The following is a 21,083-nucleotide window of genomic DNA, read 5'->3' on the forward strand; positions in this document are numbered from 1 at the left end:
GGGGAGCCGGAGGGCGGTTGGACGATCCAGGGATCCGCAGCGGTGCCTTCCTCGTCCCGGGAAGCAGCAGGGCCCACTGGAAAGACCATGGGAAGTCTGAGGACCTGGGTAGTTATAATACTAATAATAACGATGGCATTTATTAAGCGCTTACTATGTGCAAAGCACTGTACTAAGCGCTGGGGAGGTTACAAAGTGATCAGGTTGTCCCATGGTGGGGGCTCACAGTCTTAATCCCCATTTTAAAGATGCGGTAACTGCGCCCAGAGAATAATAATGATGGCATTTATTAAGTGCTTACTATGTGCAAAGTACTGTTCTAAGCACTGGGGAGGTTACAAGGTGATCAGGTTGTCCCACGGGGGGCTCACAGTCTTAATCCCCATTTTCCAGATGAGGGAACTGAGGCACAGAGAAGTTAAGTGGCTTGCCCAAAGTCACACAGCTGACTAGTGGCAGAGCCGGGATTTGAACCCATGACCTCTGACTCCAAAGCCCGGGCTCTTTCCACTGAGCCACGCTGCTTCTCTAAGTGATTTCCCCAAAGTCACACAGCTGACAATTGGTGGAGCCGGGATTTGAACCCGTGACCCCTGACTCCAAAGCCCGAGCTCTTTCCACTGCGCCATGCTGCTTCTCTGCCATTAGCTTGCTGTGTGACCTTGGGCAAGTCACTTAACTTCCCTGTGCCTCAATTGCCTCTTCTGTAAAATGGGGATTAAATCCTCCTCCCTCCTCCTCAGACTTGGGAGCCTCCTTTGGGACAGGCTCCCTTTAGACTGTAAACTCCCTGTGGGCAGGGATCGCACCTACCATCTTTCTGTTTTATAGTACTTTCCTAAGTGCTTAGTTCAGTGTTCTGCAAAACAGCGCTCAGTGATTGATTGGAAATGCTTTCCCATTCAAATCTGATGATCCATTGCTCTCTCAATAATAATAATAAGAAGAATAATGGTACTTGTTAAGCGCTTACTCTGTGCGAAGCACTGTTCTAAACTCTGGGGGGATACAAGGTGATCAGGTTGTCCCACGTGGGGCCCACAGTCTTAATCCCCATTTTTCAGATGAGGTAACTGGGGCACAGAGAAGTGAAGTGTCTTGCCCAAGGTCACACAGCTGACAAGTGGTGGAGCTGGGATTTGAACCCATGACCTCTGACTTCCAAGCCCACGCTGCTTTTAGACTGTGAGCCCACTGTTGGGTAGGGACTGTCTCTATATGTTGCCAATTTGTACTTCCCAAGCGCTTAGTACAGTGCTCTGCACATAGTAAGCGCTCAATAAATACGATTGATGATGATGATGCTTCAATCTGCTCAATCTTCAAAGCCTGCCCGAAAACCTACATCCCCCACCTTTACAGACTGTATCAACATGAAACACCCCAGAAACAACGCTTATGTTTGAACCAATCCTTCACACTTAAATATAGCTCAATCTACCATAATTTAGGACTATTTTCTCTATTTATTCATCCATATTCCTGCTCTCAACAATTGCGTCATTATCCTTTCCCTGCACCTATGATTTGTAAATAATCCATGCCTTCGTGGCTCCCCATTAGATTATAAACTTCTTGAAGGCAGTGGGCTAAGTGCTCTCCTTTGATGCTGATGATTGTTGGTACCGGTTAAGCGCTTATTATGTGGCAAGCTCTGTACTAAGCGCCGGGCTGGAGACAAGCTAATCAGGTTGGACACAGTCCCTGTTGCACATGGGGCTCACAGTCTTTATTCCCATTTTACAGATGAGGTAACTGAGGCACAGAGAAGTTTGGTTTTGGGGGGTGTTTTTGGTATTTCTGAAGCATTTACTATGTGCCAGGCACTGTGCTCAGCACTGGTGTTGATAGAGGATCATCAAGTAGGACACGGTCCATGTCCCACGTAGGGCTCACGGTCTTAATCCCTATTTTCTAGATGAGGTAACTGAAGGCCAGAGAAGTGAGGTGATTTGTCCAAGGTCACCCAGCAGGCAAGCGGCAGAGCTGGGATCAGAATGCAGCTCCTCTGACTCCCAGAAGCAGCGTGGCTCAGTGGAAAGAGCCCGGGCTTGGGAGCCAGAGGTCGTGGGTTCTAATCCCGGCTCCGCCGCTTGTCAGCTGTGTGACTTGGGGCAAGTCACTTCTCTGGGCCTCAGTGACCTCATCTGTAAAATGGGGATGAAGACTGTGAGCCCCCCGTGGGACAACCTGATCGCCTTGTAACCTCTGCGCTTAGAACAGTGCTTTGCACATAGTAAGCGCTTGATAAATGCCATTATTATTATTATTATTATTCTCTGGGCCTCAGTGACCTCATCTGTAAAATGGGGATGAAGACTGTGAGCCCCCCGTGGGACAACCTGATCGCCTTGTAACCTCCGCGCTTAGAACGGTGCTTTGCACATAGTAAGCGCTTGATAAATGCCATCATTATCCTTATTATTATTCCCTGGGCCTCAGTGACCTCATCTGTAAAATGGGGATGAAGACTGTGAGCCCCACGAGGGACAACCAGATCACCTTGTATCCTGCTTAGAACAGTGCTTGGCACAAAGTAAGGGCTTAGCAAATGCCATCATCATCATCCCAGCTCTGCCCCTTGTCAGCTGTGTGACCTTGGGCAAGTCACTTAACTTCTCTGTGCCTCTGTTACCTCATCTGTAAAATGGGAATTAAGACTGTGAGCCCCAAGTGGGACAACCTGATCACCTTGAGTCCCCCACTCAGCGCTTAGAACAGTGCTTTGCACATAGTAAGCGCTTAACAAATGCCACCATTATTATTATTATCATCATCGTCATCACCCCAGGCCTGTGCTCTTTCGCTGGGCCACGCTGTTTCCCATCTCTGTTCCCGTCCGACCTCAGCCCTCCTCTCTGGCTCTTTCCGTCAGGAGCGAGAACAACTGCTTCCTCTACGGGATCGTCAACGGCTACGACGGCAACCGGGTGACCAACTTTGTCAGCCAGCGGCTGTCGGCGGAGCTGCTGCTGGGTCAGCTGCACTGGGACCACAGTGAAGCCGACGTGAAACGGGTGTTACTGCAGGTAACGCTCCCGAGCCCCCCGCTCCCCGGCTCCCCGGCTCCCAGCCCCTTTTCCCCGAACTCATTTGGTGGTCCCCGGAGATCTCTCCCTGCTAGAAGAGGGAGCGTCTTATTTTCTCTCTGGCTCCCGGGGGGGCCGTTAATCGGCCCCCAAAGGGCCGCCTTCGGCTCTCTCGGGACCGAGAGTCGTTCCGAGGAACGAAGAGAGGATATGTCCTGGGGAAAGTCTCATCCTATCCCATCTGGACTACTGCATCAGCCTTCTCTCTGATCTCCCATCCTTGTGTCTCTCTCCACTTCAATCCATACTTCATGCTGCTGCCCGGATTATCTTTGCCTAGAAACGCTCTGGGCATATCACTCCCCTCCTCAAAAATCTCCAGTGGCTACCAATCAATCTGCGCATCAGGCAGAAACTCCTCACCCTGGGCTTCAAGGCAGTCCATCCATCCCCTCGCCCCCTCCTACCTCACCTCCCTTCTCTCCTTCTCCAGCCCAGCCCGCACCCTCCTAATCTCCTCACCGGGCCTCGCTCTCGCCTGTCCCGCCATCGACCCCCGGCCCACGTCATCCCCCGGGCCCGGAATGCCCTCCCTCCGCCCATCCGCCAAACTAGCTCTCTTCCTCCCTTCAAGGCCCTGCTGAGAGCTCACCTCCTCCAGGAGGCCTTCCCAGACTGAGCCCCTTCCTTCCTCTCCCCCTCGTCCCCCTCTCCATCCCCCCATCTTACCTCCTTCCCTTCCCCACAGCACCTGTATATATGTATATATGTTTGTACATATTTATTACTCTATTTATTTATTTTATTTGTACATATCTATTCTATTTATTTTATTTTGTTAGTATGTTTGGTTTTGTTCTGTGTCTCCCCCTTTTAGACTGTGAACCCACTGTTGGGTAGGGACTGTCTCTATATGTTGCCAATTTGTACTTCCCAAGCGCTTAGTACAGTGCTCTGCACATAGTAAGCGCTCAATAAATACGATTGATGATGATGATGATGATGAAAGAGAAATTTGTGCCAGAAGAGGGAATTTGGAAGCGTCTTTGGACGGTGGGAGGTGCCGCCTGCCGTAAGGGAGCTTCCCGTGGGGTTGAACCTTCTCAGCAAGCGACCCTGTCCCTCTCCTCCCCGCTCTCCATCGCAGCAGCCGCTGCATTTGCCAGTTCCTTTTCCTCTGGGGTCGGGACCAGCAACGGGACAAATTCCGGGTGAGTTTCGTGCTTCCAACTCTCCCTCGGCGTCAGGAAATAGGAAAACGGAAGGGGGGCAGAGGGCCGGCGGAAGGATCCTGGGGCTGTTTTTCCCAGGTCTAAAGCGGCAGCCAGGGTGCGTGCTCTCAGGCCCAGTTCCAGAATTCCAGGAGTTTGGAAAGCTGCCTATTATGGTAAGGACTCCTCAGTCCTTCAAGACGTCTGAACCCCTATTGGGAAGCGTGGTCTCTTTGAGCCTTCCTCTTGACCGAAAGCTCACTGCGGGCCAGGAACCTATCTGCCAACTCTGTTCATCATCATCAATTGTATTTATTGAGTGCTTACTGTGTGCAGAGCACTGTACTAAGCGCTTGGGAAGTACAAGTTGGCAACACATAGAGACAGTCCCTACCCAACAGTGGGCTCACAGTCTAAAAGGGGGAGACAGAGAACAAAACCAAACATACTAATGAAATTAAATAAATAGAATAGATATGTACAAGTAAAATAAATAAATAAATAGAGTAACAAATATGTACAAACATATATACATATAAACAGGTGCTGTGGGGAAGGGAAGGAGGTAAGATGGGGGTTGTATCGGACTCTTCCAAGCGCCTAGTCTAGTGCTGTGCACACATTAAGTGCTCAATAAATACCATTGATTCAGCCCCCGGAGCTGCCCCGATGGGAGTCCAGACGGACCAACGCCCTTCCCATCCTCAAAGCCCTTTGGAAATCACTCCTCCTCCAGGAGGCCTCCCCTGACTCAAGTCCTCTACCCTTAATTTAGTAAGGCCACTTCAGCACTTGGGCACCTCCGCTCCGCTCCGCGCCCCTGGAGCACTTTTGTCCGTAGCTTTATAATCTGTCAGTGGCATTGGTTGAGCGCTTACTGTGTGCGGAGCACTTGGGAGAGTACAGTACAACAGAGATGGTAGACCTGTTCCCTGTCCTCAAGGAGCTTACGGTCTATTGCCTCCCCCTACCTCTGGTTTATCTCGGAGTCCGTTTCCCCCGCTAGACCGCCCTTAAGGACCGGGATCATGTCTCCTCACTATATCGCACCTTCCAAGTGCTCACTATAGTGTCCTGCCTGCAGGAGCTCATTCATTCATTCATTCAATCATATTTATTGAGCGCTTACTGTGTTCAGAGCACTGTACTAAGCGCTTGGGAAGTACAAGTTGGCAACACATAGAGGCAGTCCCTACCCAACAACGGGCTCACAGTCCGGCTCAGTAATTACTCATGATTTACGACTGAGAGTTCCACCCCAAGCGGTGGCTGTTCATCGGCACTTTTCCTTCTTGATGGTGTTTGTTAAATGCTACTAGGTGCCAGGCACCGTTCTAAGCCCCAGGTTAGATACAAGCAAATCAGATTGGACACCGTCCATGTCCCACCTGGGGCTCACAGTCTTAATTCCCCGTTTTACAGACGAGGGAACTGTGACCCAGAGAAGGGAAGTGACTTGGCCAAAGTCACACAGCAGACAGATGGCGGAACCGGGATTAGACGCCAGCTTCTTCTGACTCCCGGGCCTGTGTTTTATCCATTAGGCCACCCTGCTTCTCTGATTTCTCTTCAATCCATACTTCATGCCGCTGCCCGGATTATCTTTGTCCAGAAACGCTCTGGGCATATCACTCCCCTCCTCAAAAATCTCCAGTGGCTACCAATCAATCTGCGCATCAGGCAGAAACTCCTCACCCTGGGCTTCAAGGCTGTCCATCACCTCGCCCCCTCCTACCTCATCTCCCTTCTCTCCTTCTCCAGCCCAGCCCGCAACCTCCGCTCCTCTACCGCTAATCTCCTCACTGTACCTCGTTCTCGCCTGTCCCGCCGTCGACCCCCGGCCCACGTCATCCCCCGGGCCTGGAATGCCCTCCCTCTGCCCCTCCGCCAAGCTAGCTCTCTTCCTCCCTTCAAGGCCCTGCTGAGAGCTCACCTCCTCCAGGAGGCCTTCCCAGATTGAGCCCCTTCCTTCCTCTCCCCCTCGTCCCCCTCTCCATCCCCCCCATCTTACCTCCTTCCCTTCCCCACAGCACCTGTATATATGTATATATGGTTGTACATATTTATTACTCTATTTATTTATTTATTTATTTATTTTGCTTGTACATTTCTATCCTATTTATTTTATTTTGTTGGTATGTTTGGTTCTGTTCTCTGTCTCCCCCTTTTAGACTGTGAGCCCACTGTTGGGTAGGGACTGTCTCTATGTGTTGCCAATTTGTACTTCCCAAGCGCTTAGTACAGTGCTCTGCACATAGTAAGCGCTCAATAAATACGATTGATTGATTGATTGATTTGGCAGGGATCTTTAGTTTTCAGCACCGGAGGAGGTGAAACCTCGAAGGCCTTTATCAGAATGCCCTGTGGGGTGATGGAAAACTCTGGAGAGTGGGAAGAAGGGGCTTTGTAGGAATGGAAAATCATGGTTTCCTACTTGCCTCATCCCTTCCTGTCCTGTCCCTTGCCTTTACCTAATTGTTTCTCCCTGCCCCGCCCAGGCTTTCGATGTTGTAGAGAGGAGCTTCTTGGAATCCATCGATGACACTTTGGCAGTGAAGGCCAGCCTCCAGTCTCAGCTCCCAGAGGTAACGCCGCCCCATCCCCTCACCACCCGTCAGCGAGAAAGATGGCCCCGGTCCCATCGGGAGGAAACAGCAGAGGCCCTTTGACCCAGGGGTCACCCACGGGGCCACGAGGGAAGGTGTTTTCACGTGGTGGGCGTTCTGTGGCCCAACAGGACAAGGTTTTATAATCCGGCTTCTGAAGGTGGGAGTCCAATAAGTGTTTTGTGCTTCACCAGACTCTCCCACTCATCTGGAGGACAAGACCGACTTATATGGGAAGGCATTTCCAGACTGGGGTACTCCGAGTGCGGGGGGAAGAGGAGGCTCGGAACTGCGGCCGGTGGTCACCTGGCCCACCCCCAGGTCTTGGAGCTCCTGCTCCGGTCTCCCCGAGACAAAGCGGGGTGGCCTGAGGCCCATAGGCTGGATCTTGTGTTCCAGGGCGTCCCCCAGTACCAACTCCCACCTCAGTTCCAGAAGATAGTGGAGAGGCTGAAGGCAGTAGAGAGGGAGATCTCCGGAGGGGCCACCGCCATCGTCGCGGTCATCCTCAACAACAAGCTGTACATCGCCAATGTAGGTACGTTGCCGGCCGCGGAGGGACCGGGGGTCTGGGAGGGAGGTGGCCCCAGGGTGCGGGAGCGGGGCGGAGGACGGCCCCTTTGGGCCGAGAGACGTTCCAACATCGCCGTTCGGAAGTTCGTTCATTCATTCAGTCGTATTTATTGAGCGCTTACTGTGTGCGGAGCACTGTACTAAGCGCTTGGGAAGTACAAGTTGGCAACATATAGAGACGGTCCCTACCCAACAGTGGGCTCACAGTCTAGAAGGGGGAGACAGAGAACAAAACAAAACATATGAACAAAATAAATAGAATATGTACAAGTAAAATAAATAAATAGAGTAATAAATATGTACAAACATATATACAGGTGCTGTGGGGAAGAAAAGGAGCCCGGACAGGCCCACGGATGGGTTTTTTGTGTCGTTTGTCTTTTTAAATGGCATTTATTAAGCACTTACTTTGTGCCAAGCACTCCTCTAAGCGCTGGGGGAGATACAAGGCCATCAGGTTGTCCCACGTAGGCCTCACAATCCTCATTTTGGGCTAGGGGCGAAAATCTTACCCTCTGGAGAAGGCTGGGACAGAGGGCCCCGTCCTTCTAGGGTAGTGGGGAGTGGGGTAGAGGTGATGGCTCCGGGGAGGGTCCAGAGGGGAATCATTCCAGAGAAGCAGCGTGGCTCAGTGGAAAGAGCCCGGGCTTTGGAGTCAGAGGTCGTGGGTTCAAACCCCAGCTCCGCCACTTGTCAGCTGTGTGACTTTGGGCAAGTCACTTCACTTCTCTGGGCCTCAGTTCCCTCACCTGTCAAATGGGGATGAAGACTGTGAGCCCCCCCGTGGGACAACCTGATCACCTTGTAACCTCCCCAGCGCTTAGAACAGTGCTTTGCACATAGTAAGCGCTTAATAAATGCCATTATTATTATTCCAGCTAGCCGTGTGGTGAGGTCCATCTCCCATCCCTGTCAGAGAGGCCGTTGCTGTGGTTTTTTGGGTCTCGTCCCGCCCCCGGCCACGGTTATCCTCCTCTCTGACCCCCGTAGCGTTTCTCCACCGGCCCCCCGCCGCCCTTCCCGCTCAGCCGCTGTCTCGTCTCCCCCGCCGCAGGTACCAACCGTGCGCTGCTCTGCAAGTCCACAGTGGACGGGCTACAGGTGACGCAGCTCAGCGTGGACCACACGGCCGAGAACGAGGACGAACTCTTCCGCCTCTCCCAGCTAGGTGCGCCCGCTGCCTCCCACCCCACCCCTCCCTCTCCACTCCGCTCACTCTCCTCACCGCTCTCTGGGCTCTCTCTGGGGGGCAAAGCTGAATGTGGGACTGACTGCCTCCAGAGATGGCAAGCAGAGAGGACCCTGGCCCGAAAATTAGCATAATTAATTAACCCATCCTCAGGGCCTGGAGAGCTTCTGCTACCAGATCATCATCATCAACATCAATCGTATTTATTGAGCGCTTACTATGTGCAGAGCACTGTACTAAGCGCTTGGGAAGTACAAATTGGCAACACATAGAGACAGTCCCTACCCAACAGTGGGCTCCAGATATTGGAGGAAGATATTGGAGGAAGAGAACCGTCCAAGGGAAATCCTGCCTTGGGCCTCTTCTAAGCTATTGTTGCAAAGCCGATCACTCAGCCTACTGGGAAAGGGGACAGACTCAACCGGGAATTATCACAATAAAGGGACGGGGTCATCTGGGGTCAGTCTCCCAACTTTGATGGTTGGGTTATTTCACGTGCCGTTCAGTGGGCTTTCCTACAGAGAAGGAAAGGGGAGAAACCAGTTAATCAATCAGTCATTTTTTTGAGCTGTACTTAGCGCTCGTGAGAGTACAATATGAGTAGGTAGACATGTTCCCTGCCCATAAGGTGTTTACAGTTTGAGCAGTTGTGGTGCGTAGAGCACCATTTTAAGCACTTGGAAAAGTACAGTGCAACAGAGTTGGTAGATGCAATCCCTGGCCACAGGGAGCTTCTAGTCTACTGGGGAAGACAGACATTAGAAAAGAGTAGTTGAGACAATGGAGCTGGGCCTTTCCCTTTCAATTTCCCGCCCCCAGCAGCCGCTGCTGCTGAAGGCTTGGTCGGGAGCAGTTCTAAAACCTCTGGGGGAGCCTTCTGGGATAATAATAATAATAATGATAGCATTTATTAAGCGCTTACTATGTGCAAAGCACTGTTCTAAGCGCTAGGGAGGTTACAAGGTGATCAGGTTGTCCCACGGGGGGCTCACAGTCTTAATCCCCATTTTACAGATGAGGTAACTGAGGCCCAGAGAAGTGAAGTGACTTGCCCAAAGTCACACAGCTGACAATTGGTGGAGCCGGGATTTGAACCCATGACCTCTGACTCCAAAGCCCGCGCTCTTTCACTGAGCCACGCTGCTTCTCTCAGGTTTTTTCTCTCACCCCTTGAGGTACAGGACTGGATGCAACCCAGTGCAGGGAAAGGGTCAGGTGGGGAGCTGGATTAGGGCTGTGGCCTAATGGCCGTCTTGGATGGCCAGCGTCCTAAAGTGAGCTGGCTTGGGCGGGGCCGGTGGCGGGGAGTGTTGGGGTGGGCTATCTCTCGGGGAGCAGAGGCCAAGGAGCATATTTTTAGACTGTGAGCCCACTGTTGGGTAGGGACTGTCTCTATGTGTTGCCAATTTGTACTTCCCAAGCGCTTAGTACAGTGCTCTGCACATAGCGCTCAATAAATACGATTGATGATGATGATGATGTTGATATGACCATGATCACCCAGGTGGTGTTCAACACAAAGGCAATCACAGAGGAAGCACCTGACAACACCGTCCTACAGGCGAGGAAAAGGGACAGAATAATAATAATAATTAGGACTACTAGAATAATAGTAATAATAATAATGATGGCATTTATTAAGTGCTTACTATGTGCAAAGCACTGTTCTAAGCTCTAGAGGGGATACAGGGTGATCAGGTTGTCCCATGTGGGGCTCACAATCTTAATCCCCATTTTACAGATAATAATTATGATAATAATAATGGCAATTATTAAGCGCTTCCTATGTGCAGAGCACTGTTCTAAGCGCTGGGGAGGTTACGAGGTGATCAGGTTATCCCATGGGGGGCTCACAGTCTTCATCCCCATTTTCCAGATGAGGTCACTGAGGCCCAGAGAAGTGAAGTGACTTGCCCAAAGTCACACAGCTGACAGCTGGCGGAGCCGGGATTTGAACCCATGACCTCTGACTCCAAAGCCCGTGCTCTTTCCGCTGAGCCACGCTGCTTCTCTGTGTGCAAAGTGTTGGGCTGAGAACTGGGGTAGATGCCAAATAATCAGACAGAAATAGCCCTCATTCCACACGGGACTCACAGAGGAGGGAGAAGAGGCATTGAACCCCCATTTTACAGGTGAGGAGGCTGAGGTTCAGAGAAGTCCAGGGACTTGCTGAAGGTCCAACGGCGGGCAAGGTGCTGAGCCCAGATTAGAACCCAGGTCTGCCGACTCCCTGAGCTGTGTGTGCTTGCCACAAGGCCACGTGGCTTCTCTAGGAGGTCGATGTTGCCGTGGCCTCGATCTGGCCGCCACGATCAGCTCAGGCGTTCGGGACGCTAAAGGGGCAGCCGCTCGGGCCGTCCAAAAACGAGTTGGGTTTCTTCATCGTGAAAAGACCTGGGCTGGGCCACGATCCATGGCGACAAAACCAGCAGGGAGGTGGGTATTCTAGGCAGAGCTGTCGTCCTCGTTCAGCATGAAAGACGGACCCAGGAAGTCCATCGGAGGGTTTGTTGAGCGCTTACTGCCTGCAGAGCGGTGTGCTAAGCGCTTGGGAAAGTACAGAACTTGAGAAGCCGCGTGGCCTAGTGGAAAGAGCACAGATTTAGGAGTCAGGGGACCCGGGTTCTAATCCCGGCTCTGCTACTTGTATGCTGTTGATCCGGGGCAAGTCTCTTCACTTCTCTGTGCCTCGGTGACATCGGTGGAGTAGGGATTAAGGCTGTGAGCCCTTTGTGGGACAGAGACTGTGTCCAACCTGATTAGCTGGTGTCCACTCCAGTGCTTAGCACAGTGCCTGGCACGTAGTAAGTGCTTAAAAAATGCCACAATTCTCATTACAGTACAGTTTTTTTTATGGCATTTATTAAGCACTTACTATGGGCAAAGCACTGTTCTAACCGCTCAAGGAGCCTACAGTCTTTGGGTGGAGACATAAAATAGAGGTGGAAGAAATTGTAGTGTGTAAAGAGATGTACAAAGTTGCTGTGTGGCTGGGGTGACTGTCGAAATGCTAAAGGGTTACCCTGCCACGTGCCTAGGTGGAAGTAGGGTTGGGGGAGCTTTCTAGATAATAAAAAATTCAGCGCCCTGCCAGGGGGTTTCAGTGGGCATTTCGGAGGAGGTGGGGGACGGAGGTCAGCCTTTCCCCACTTTTCCCCTTTTCAGCCCCTCTTCACCTATTCTACGGGACCTAGCTCACCCTGACCTGCCTCTTTTCGGGGCAGACGTTGTCCTCCTGTCAGCAGTGAACATTGAATAGGTGAGCAGTGTAGTCTAGTGGATAGAGCACAGGCATGGGAGTCCGAAGGAACTGGGTTCTCATCGCGGCTCTGCCCCTTGTCTGCTTGGGGAACTCATTTCACTTCTCTGTGACTCATTTACCTCAACTGTAAAATGGGGATTGAGACTGTGAGCCCCGTGTGGGACAGGGGCTTTGTCCAACCTGGTTAGCTTGTATCTACCCCAGTGCTTAGTACAGTGCTTGACCCATAGTAAGTGCATAAAAGATACCGTTTTTAGAAAAATAGGGGCCAGAGAGGAGTTGTTTTGTTTCACTCCTTGTCTCTTTCCCCTCCAGGGTTGGATGCAGGGAAGATCAAACAGGTGGGCATCCTGTGTGGGCAGGAGAGCACGCGACGCATCGGGGACTATAAAGTCAAGTACGGCTACAGCGACGTTGAGCTGCTCAGGTAAGCGGAGGGTCGGTTCCCCGCCTCTGCCCAGGCCCGGGTGGTCCCCGAGGACGGGCCCTCTTAGCGGTTTCGGCCCATTCTCTTTCCCGCAGACTGTGAGCTCGTCCTCTAGACCGTGACTTTGTTGTGGGCAGGGATTGTCGCCGTTTCTTGCCGTCTTGTACTTTCCCTAGCGCTTCGTACAGGGCTCTGCACACAGTGAGCGCTTAACAAATACGACTGATTGATTGATTGAGCCCGTCTCTCCGTTGGGGGTGGAGATGTGAGCACCCGGGGGTTAATGATGGCGTGGGGCTCTTGGCTTCCCAACCCGCTGCGGCTAGGACTGCCTAGCCATGAGGGAGGGGTGGGAGGAGGATGGGCGGGCCACCCCCACCCTTCCCTCACCCTTCCAGACCAAGAATAGCCACTCCTGTCCTAGTTCCGAACCTGCTCTAGAGTCAGGAAGCGGGGTCCAGTTTCCCCTGGTTCCCTGCGGCTCCGCCCTGGATAGCGGCCACTGCTTTGGTTTTGTTGGGAGTCTGGGAGAGGCTCGGGCAGAGGCAGGAAGCGGGAGCCAGGAAATCCTGGGGGCCACCCACAGCCTCAGCCTCCTGCTACAGGAATCAACCCACAAGCCAGGCAGTCGGCGGTATTTATTGAGAAGCCGAAAAGCAGCATGGCCTAGTGGCTAGAGCATGGGCCTCGGAGTCAGGAGAGCCTGGGTTCGAATCCCAGCCCTGCCACTTGTCTGCTAGTGTGACCTTGGGCGGGTCACTTTATTTCCCTGTGCCTCAGTTGCCTCATCTGCAAAATGGGGACTGTGAGGCCCACGTGAGACAGGGCCTGTGTCCAACCTGATGTGCCCCAGCCTGGCCCGTAGTAAGCGCTTAACAAATTCCATTGACAACAGTTTCTTGAGTGTTTACTGTCTGCGGAACACTGTGGAGTAAATATGCAGGAAAGCGCAGTACAATGCAGTATGAGTAATAATTGTGGCATTTGTTAAGCACTTGATATATATATCTAACATTGTACTAAGCTTTAGGGTAGATCCAAGATAATCAGATCCCACATGGGGCTCACAGTCTGTGTAGGAGGGAGAACAGATATTAAATCCCCGTTTTGCAGGTGAGGGAACTGAGGCTCAGTGAAGTGACATACCCAAGGTCACGCAGCAGACAAGCAGCAGAGTCAGGATTAGAACCCAGGTCCTCTGAGTTCCAGCCCCATGTTCTTTCCAGTAAGACATGCTGCTTCACGATTCCTGTCGTCAAGGAGCTTACGGTTCAGTTGGGGAAACAGATACAGACATTGAAGAACAGGAAGGGGAAGCAGCAGACTCTAAGGATCTGGACATAAGCGTCGTGGGACTGGGGGTGGAGTGAGTATCAGAGCGCTGAAGGGGCTCACAGCCAAATGCCTAGGCAGTGCAGAAGGGAAGACGAATAGGGTGGGGAAATGATGGCTTAGTCGGGGAAGGCTTCCCGGAGGAGGTGTGATAGTTGTAGGGCTTTGAAAGTGGAGCGAGCGACGGTCCGTTGGTTACAGAGGAGGAGGGAGGATGTGGGCAAGAAGTCGGCGGCGAGATCGACGAAATCGAGGTACAGAGTGGGTTGGCGTTAAAAGAGCGTGCTGGGCTCTAGTGGGAGATGAGCTGCGTTCGGTAGGAGGTAGGGAGCTGGTGGAGAGTTTGAAAGCCGTTGGTAAGGAGTCCGACGCGGAGCTGGATGGACAACCACCGGAGGTTTCCCCGCCCTCCCCCTGAGAGCGGTCGTGGTGCCCGGCAGCGAGTGGGTGCTGGGTCCCCCACGGGCCTGTGGGGTAACATGGGGACTGAGAGGAAGGGGAGGACGGAGAGAAAGGCAGGTGGGGGGGGGGACGAAGCGGTGGACGAAAAGGGGGACGGGAGGAGAAGTGGAGATGGTCGGGGTGAAGGGGATAGTCGTGAAAGATGGGAATTCAAACTGGGAGAAAGTAGGAGGAAAAGGGAATTGGCATGATGAGCTGTGGGGCAAGGAAGGAGCCGAAGAGAGGGAAGGAACAGTTCCCAGGGGACAAAGAAGATGCTTGAGAGGAGCGGGGGAGAGTGCGGCCAAGAAAATTCCCTGAATGTTTCTCCCGGATGGCTAGTTCCAAGTCATTGCTCTTCTGGTCCTGCTTTATTCAACCCCGGGAGCAAGAATTAAGGAGCGAGACTTTGGGGCCTTCTGCTGTCAAAGCGTGCCCTGGCCGTTTTGTTTTTAAAAAAAAAAACCCTGCCCGATCCCTCCAGATTTCCAGATAAGTGGGATCTGGATTACTTTCAAATAAACATCCCAATCCTCAAGGTGGAATTTTTGAACTTTTTGTGGTTTGTCTGACATCATTGAGGTCCTCTTAACATTTTGGTGAAGAGGAAGATTGCCGGGTTGCGTGGCCTCTCGGAGAATTGGTGGGTGCTGCGCACCTGCCCGGTGGAGGAGAAGGAAAGGGCCTGGCTCTCCCAAGGTGGCTGACCCTATCCGCTTCCCCACCGTGTACTGCGGGAGTGAAGAGAGAGCAGGCCTAGGCCATCTGGAGCCGCCGTGCTTGTGAGCGCCATGGGCTCCTGTAGATCTGCAACGTGGCACCTTGGCGCCTTACTTTGTTTACCCCCGCCCTTTCCCTTCCCCCTGTCCCCTCTCCCCGTCTCTCTGTGTTTCCCCTCCTGTTTGGCGACTGTCACTGTACCGGGAACGAGCACCGTTTCATCCCACAGGGCGACAGGGTGTGCCCAGAATGCTAAAAAAGCTCAGTCTTTCCCCGGGCTTTCTCTCACAGCGCTGCCAAGTCCAAACCGATCATCGCCGAGCCAGAAGTTCACGGGGGTCAGTCCCTGGAAGGGGTGACGGGCTTCCTGGTATTGATGTCCGAAGGGCTCTACAAGGCCTTGGAAGCAGCCCATGGGCCTGGGCAGGCCAATCAGGTGAGGTGGCTGTGGCCAGACGTAGCCACACACACAAACACACACACAAAAACACACACACACACACACGCACACACACACACACACACACTCACACCTCCCCTGTCTTTCAAAGTCAGCAGGTAGCCAAGATGTAGACTCTCCCCCAGGGGTTCCTGTTGGCTACACAGCCAGGCCAGATGGTGAATGATGATGATAATGATAACTGTGGTATTTGTTAAGTGCTTACTATGTGCCAGGCACTGTTATAAGCCCTGGAGTGGGTACAAGCCAATGGGGTCGGATGCGTTGGGTCCCAGATTGGGCCCCCAGTCTTGATCCCCATTTTACAGATGAGGGAACTGAGGCCCAGAGAATCAATCAACCAGTCATATTGATTGAGCGCTTACTGTGTGCAGAGCACTGTACTAAGCGCTTGGGAAGTCCAAGTTGACAACATCTAGAGACAGTCCCTACCCAACAGTGGGCTCACAGTCTAGAAGGGGGGAGACAGAGAACAAAACCAAACATGTTAACAAAATAAAATAAATAGAATAGATATGTACAAGTAAAATAAATAAATAGAGTAATAAATATGTACAAACATATATACAGATATATATATATATACAGATGTATATATGTTTGTACACATTTATTACTCTATTATAAATAAATAATATTTATTATAAATATATAATAATTTATTATTATACATAATTTATTATACATATATATGTATGTATATGTATATATCAGTACATATGCATATATGTACTGATATATATATATCTGTATATATATATATATATATAAAGAAGTGAAGTGAGTTGCCCAAGGTCCCACAGAAGACGAGCGGTGGAGCTGGGATTAGAACCCAGGTCCTTCTGAGTCCCAAGCCCGGTCTCTCTCCCCTAACCACACGATGCTCTGCACACAGTAAGCGCTCAATAAATACGATTGAATGAATGAGTGATGCCCCTTGGAGCCTCTGGTTTTCCCACCCTAGCGCCCAAGCAGGGGGGACCAGCCCTTTGTAGGTGGCGTTGCCCTCGTGGCTGCACTTGAGACATCTTCGGTGGCATCCCGCCCTGTGCTCAGCCTTGCACAAGATATCGGGGACCCCCCACCCCCCGAAAAGTCCCAGCGGACCACAGGGGACTGGTCCTTGAGGCAGGGAGTAGGAGGCGCATCGCCCAGGGGCTGGATGCGGAAGCCGGAGCCCTTCCTCCCCGAGAGGACCCCTCCCGACCCGGTGGTGGTAATATTTATTACTCTGTTTATTTATTTATTTATTTTACTTGTACATATCTATCCTATTTATTTTATTTTGTTAGGATGTTTGGTTTTGTTCTCTGTCTCCCCCTTTTAGACTGTGAGCCCACTGTTGGGTAGGGACTGTCTCTGTATGTTGCCAATTTGTACTTCCCAAGCGCTTAGTACAGTGCTCTGCACATAGTAAGCGCTCAATAAATACGATTGATGATGGTGGGTGCTGTTCCTGTGGGCATCCCGGGAGGAGGGATGGGATGGGACAGGGCGCTGGGCTGCTCCTGTGTGGCACAGCTCTGGCCATGTGCTCAGTGTAGTTCAAGAGGGCGAAGACAAGGTAGCTCTGCTACTTGTCTGCCGCGTGACTTAGGCCCAGTCACTTCACTTCTCTGGGCCTCAGGTCCCTCATCTGTAAAATGGGGGTTAAGACTGTGAGCCCTGTGGGGGACGTGGACTGCGTCCATCCTGATTAGTTTATATAATAATAATAATGGCATTTGTTAAGCGCTGACTATGTGCCAGGCACCGTTCCAAGCGCTGGGGAGGATACAAATGATAATAATAATAATGATGGCATTTATTAAGCGCTTACTATGTACAAAGCACTGTTCTAAGCGCTGGGGAGGTTACAGGGTGATCAGGTTGTCCCACAGGGGGCTCACAGTCTTAATCCCCATTTTACAATTGAGGTAACTGAGGCACAGAGAAGTCGAGTGACTTGCCCACTGTCATACAGCTGACAGTTGGCAGAGCCTGGATTTGAACCCATGACCTCTGATTCCCAAGCCCGTACTCTTTCCATTGAGCCACGGTAGTGCTTAGTACGGTGACTGGGAGCAGGGTGGCATAGTGGATAGAGCCTGGGCCTGGGAGTTGGAAGGCCATGGGTTCTAATCCCGCCTCTGCCACGTGTCTGCCGGGTGACCTTGGGCAAATCACTTTGCATCTTTGGGTCTCAGTTACCTCATCTGTAAAATGGGGATTGAGACTGTGAGCCCCGAATAGGACGAGCCCCAGACTGAGCCCCTTCCTTCCTCTCCCCCTCGTCCCCCTCTCCATCCCCCCATCTTACCTCCTTCCCTTCCCCACAGCACCTGTATAGATGCATATATGTTTGTACGTATTTATTACTCTATTTATTTATTTATTTTACTTGTACATATCTATTCTATTTATTTTATTTTGTTAGTATGTTTGGTTTTGTTCTCTGTCTCCCCCTTTTAGACTGTGAGCCCACTGTTGGGTAGGGACTGTCTCTATATGTTGCCAATTTGTACTTCCCAAGCGCTTAGTGCAGTGGTCTGCACATAGTAAGCGCTCAATAAATACGATTGATGATGATGATGATGGGGACTGTGTGCAACTTGATTTGCTCGTGTCCGCCCCAGCACATAGTACAGTGCCTGGCAGATAGTAAGCGCTTAATAAATACCATCATTATTATTTTTAACAATAACCGTTTTTTGGTTTGTTTTTTTTTTAAAAAGAGGCAGCCAATTTTCTGAGGTAGTTTTGGACCGGGGGCTCGGAAGAGCTCAGTTCTCATTGTGGCCGTCAGCTTATTTCTTACCAAGCTGCAGTTCCCTCAGTTTTGGGCCGAGGAAGATGATAATAATAATAACAAGGGCTCAAAGTCTAGATGATACTTGTACTTGTGGTACTTGTTAAGCACTTACTATGTGCCGAGCCCTCTACTAAGTGCTGGGTGGATATAAGATCATTAGGTTGTACACAGCCCCTGGCCCTGACCCACAGGAGGCTCACAGTCTAAATAGGAGGGAGGAGGGGTATTGAATCTCCATTTTACTGATGAGGAAACTGAGGCAATCAATCGTATTTATTGAGCGCTTACTGTGTGCAGAGCACTGTACTAAGCGCTTGGGAAGTACAAGTTGGCAACGTATAGAGACTGTGGGCTCACAGTCTAGAGAGAAAGCGACTCGCCCAAGGTCACCCAGCAGGGCGGTGGTGGTTTCGACCTCCTGGTGAGAGAAGAGTGCCGGGCGCCAGGCCCGGCAGCCGTTGCCGTTGCGATTTGGACACACTGACACGGTGTTCTGCCATGATCTGGGCTTGGGCCAAGGACTTCCCAGGGCTGGGATGGCAGGGTAGGCATTTCCTTCCTCCTTCCCTCTCTCCCTCCCTCCCTCCCACCTCCGGCTTGGCTGGCTGGTCGCTCATCCCTTAGCAGTCTGGGCCACGGTGAGCCAGCTGTAGGCCGCCCTGGGGCCTCACTGTGACTCAACCCTCCCCACCCCGATTCCATGAGATCGCCGTGATGATAGATACCATATTTGCCAAGCCGCCTTCGCTGGACACGGTGGGCCGTCTCTCGGCCACTTAGGGCCCCGACGCTGATGCGCACCCCTCTCTTCCCCCTCGCCCCCCACCCCAATTCCAGGAGATCGCCGTGATGATGGACATGATGATAGATGTAAAATGGGGATGAAGAGAGTGAGCCCCATGTGGGACAACCTGATTACCTTGTATTCCCCCCCGCCCCACTTAGAACAGTGCTTTGCACGTAGTAAGCACTTAACAAATGCCATCATTATTATTATTATATAACTATAATTCTATTTCTTCTGATGGTCTTGATGCCTGTCTACTTGTTCTGTTTTTTCATCTGTCTCCCCCTCCTAGACTGTGAGCCCACTGTTGGGTAGGGACCGTCTCGATATGTTGCCGACTTGTACTTCCCAAGCGCTTAGTACAGTGCTCTGCACACAGTAAGCGCTCAATAGATACGATCGAATGAATGATTAGAGAAGCAGCGTAGCTCAGTGGGAAAGAGCCCGGGCTTTGGAGTCAGAGGTCATGGGTTCAAATGCCGGCTCCATCAGTTACCAGCTGTGTGACTTTGGGCAAGTCAGTTCAGTTCTCTGGGCCTCAGTTACCTCATCTGTAACATGGGGGTGAAGACTGTGAGCACCCTCGTGGGACAACCTGATCACCTTGTAACCTCCCCAGCGCTTACAACAGTGCTTTGCACGTAGTAAGCGCTTAATAAATGCCATCATCGTTATTATTATTATTACAGACACCACACTTGCCAGACCCTGGACAAGATGGGCCGGCTCTCAGCCACCCCTGACTCTGATTCTTGGCCCTCTCCCCCCCGTCACGTCCTCCCCCAATCCAGGAGATCGCCGCAATGATAGACACAGAGTTTGCCAAGCAGACGTCCCTGGACGCGGTGGCCCAGGCGGTGGTGGACCGGGTGAAGCGGATTCACGGCGACACCTTCGCCAGCGGTGGCGAGCGCTCCAAGTTCTGCCCCCGCCACGAGGACATGACCCTGCTGGTGAGGAACTTTGGCTACCCGCTGGGTGAGATGAGCCAGCCCGCGCTGACCCCGGCCCCAGGTACGGTCCGCCCCCTCCTCCCGATAGAGCACAGGCCTCAGAGTCGAATCCCGGCTCTGCCCCTCGTCTGCTGGGCGACCTTGGGCAAGCCGCTTCACTTCTCTGGGCCTCAGTTACTTCGTCTGGAAAGCGGGGTTCAGGACTGTGAGCCCTATTCATTCATTCAGTCGTATTTATTGAGCGCTTACTGTGTGCAGAGCACTGTACTAAGCGCTTGGGAAGTCCAAGTTGGCGACATCTAGAGACGGTCCCTACCCAACAGAGGGCTCACAGTCTAGAAGGGGGAGACAGACCACGAAACATATTAACAAAAGAAAATAAATAGAATAAATATGGAGAAATAAAATAGAGTAATAAATCCGTACAAACATATATACATATGTACAGGTGCTGCGGGGAGGGGAAGGAGGGATGGCTCGCTCGTTTTCTGCTCCTGACTCCTTTATCACGATTGGAGACGCAGCGTGGCCTAGGGGCTCGAGCCCGGGCCTCGGGAGTCAGAAGACCTGGGTTCTAATCCCAGCTCCGCCAAGGGTCTGCTGTGTGGCCTTGGACGAGTCGCCTCATTGTGCCTCGGACGAGTCAAGCGCTTAGTACAGTGCTCTGCACACAGTAAGCGCTCAATAAATACGATTGATTGATTGAGTCGCCTCATTGTGCCTCAGTTCCCTCATCTGTAAAATGTGGATTAAGAGAAGCAGCGTGGCTCAGTGGAAAAAGCACGGGCTGGAGAGTCCGAGGTCAGGGGTTCAGATCCCGGATCTGCCAGCTGTCAGCTGTGTGACCATGGGCAAGTCACTTCACCTCTCTGGGCCTCATCTGTAAAATGGGGATTAAAACTGTGAGCCCCACGTGGGACAATCTTTATATCCTCCCCAGCGCTTAGAACAGCCCTATGAGCCCTATGAGGGATAGGGACTGTGTCCAGCATGATGAACTCCCCCCCATGTCTCGGCAGTCAGTCGGGCAGCATCCGTCAGGGATTTCTCAAGCCGTCACAGCCTGCGGAATCGGGCGAGGCAGGACGGGGAAGGGGGTGACCGTGGGGTATCCAGATTCATTCGTTCATTCAGTCGTATTTATGGAGCGCTTACTGTGTGCAGAGCACTGTACTAAGCTCTTGGGAAGTTCAAGCTGGCAACATCTAGAGACGGTCCCTACCCAACAGCGGGCTCACAGTCTAGAAGGGGGAGACAGACAACAAAACATATTAACAAAATTAAATATGGACAAGTAAAATA

General features: G+C 51.8%; 1 protein-coding gene across 1 annotated transcript in view; it reads left to right on the forward strand.

Annotated features, from left to right (window-relative positions):
• The window catches only part of TAB1 (TGF-beta activated kinase 1 (MAP3K7) binding protein 1), a 33,626-nt gene that overhangs the window by 9,960 nt on the left and 2,583 nt on the right, over positions 1 to 21,083 (forward strand). The window contains exons 3-9 of the mRNA XM_038756102.1: positions 2,876 to 3,029; positions 6,739 to 6,825; positions 7,246 to 7,384; positions 8,474 to 8,587; positions 12,186 to 12,297; positions 15,082 to 15,226; positions 19,620 to 19,842. Coding sequence (XP_038612030.1) covers positions 2,876 to 3,029; positions 6,739 to 6,825; positions 7,246 to 7,384; positions 8,474 to 8,587; positions 12,186 to 12,297; positions 15,082 to 15,226; positions 19,620 to 19,842 — 974 coding nt within the window. The remainder of the gene's footprint in view (positions 1 to 2,875; positions 3,030 to 6,738; positions 6,826 to 7,245; positions 7,385 to 8,473; positions 8,588 to 12,185; positions 12,298 to 15,081; positions 15,227 to 19,619; positions 19,843 to 21,083) is intronic.

Source organism: Tachyglossus aculeatus, chromosome 14, assembly GCF_015852505.1.
Source record: "Tachyglossus aculeatus isolate mTacAcu1 chromosome 14, mTacAcu1.pri, whole genome shotgun sequence".
Taxonomy (NCBI): Eukaryota; Metazoa; Chordata; class Mammalia; order Monotremata; family Tachyglossidae; genus Tachyglossus; species Tachyglossus aculeatus.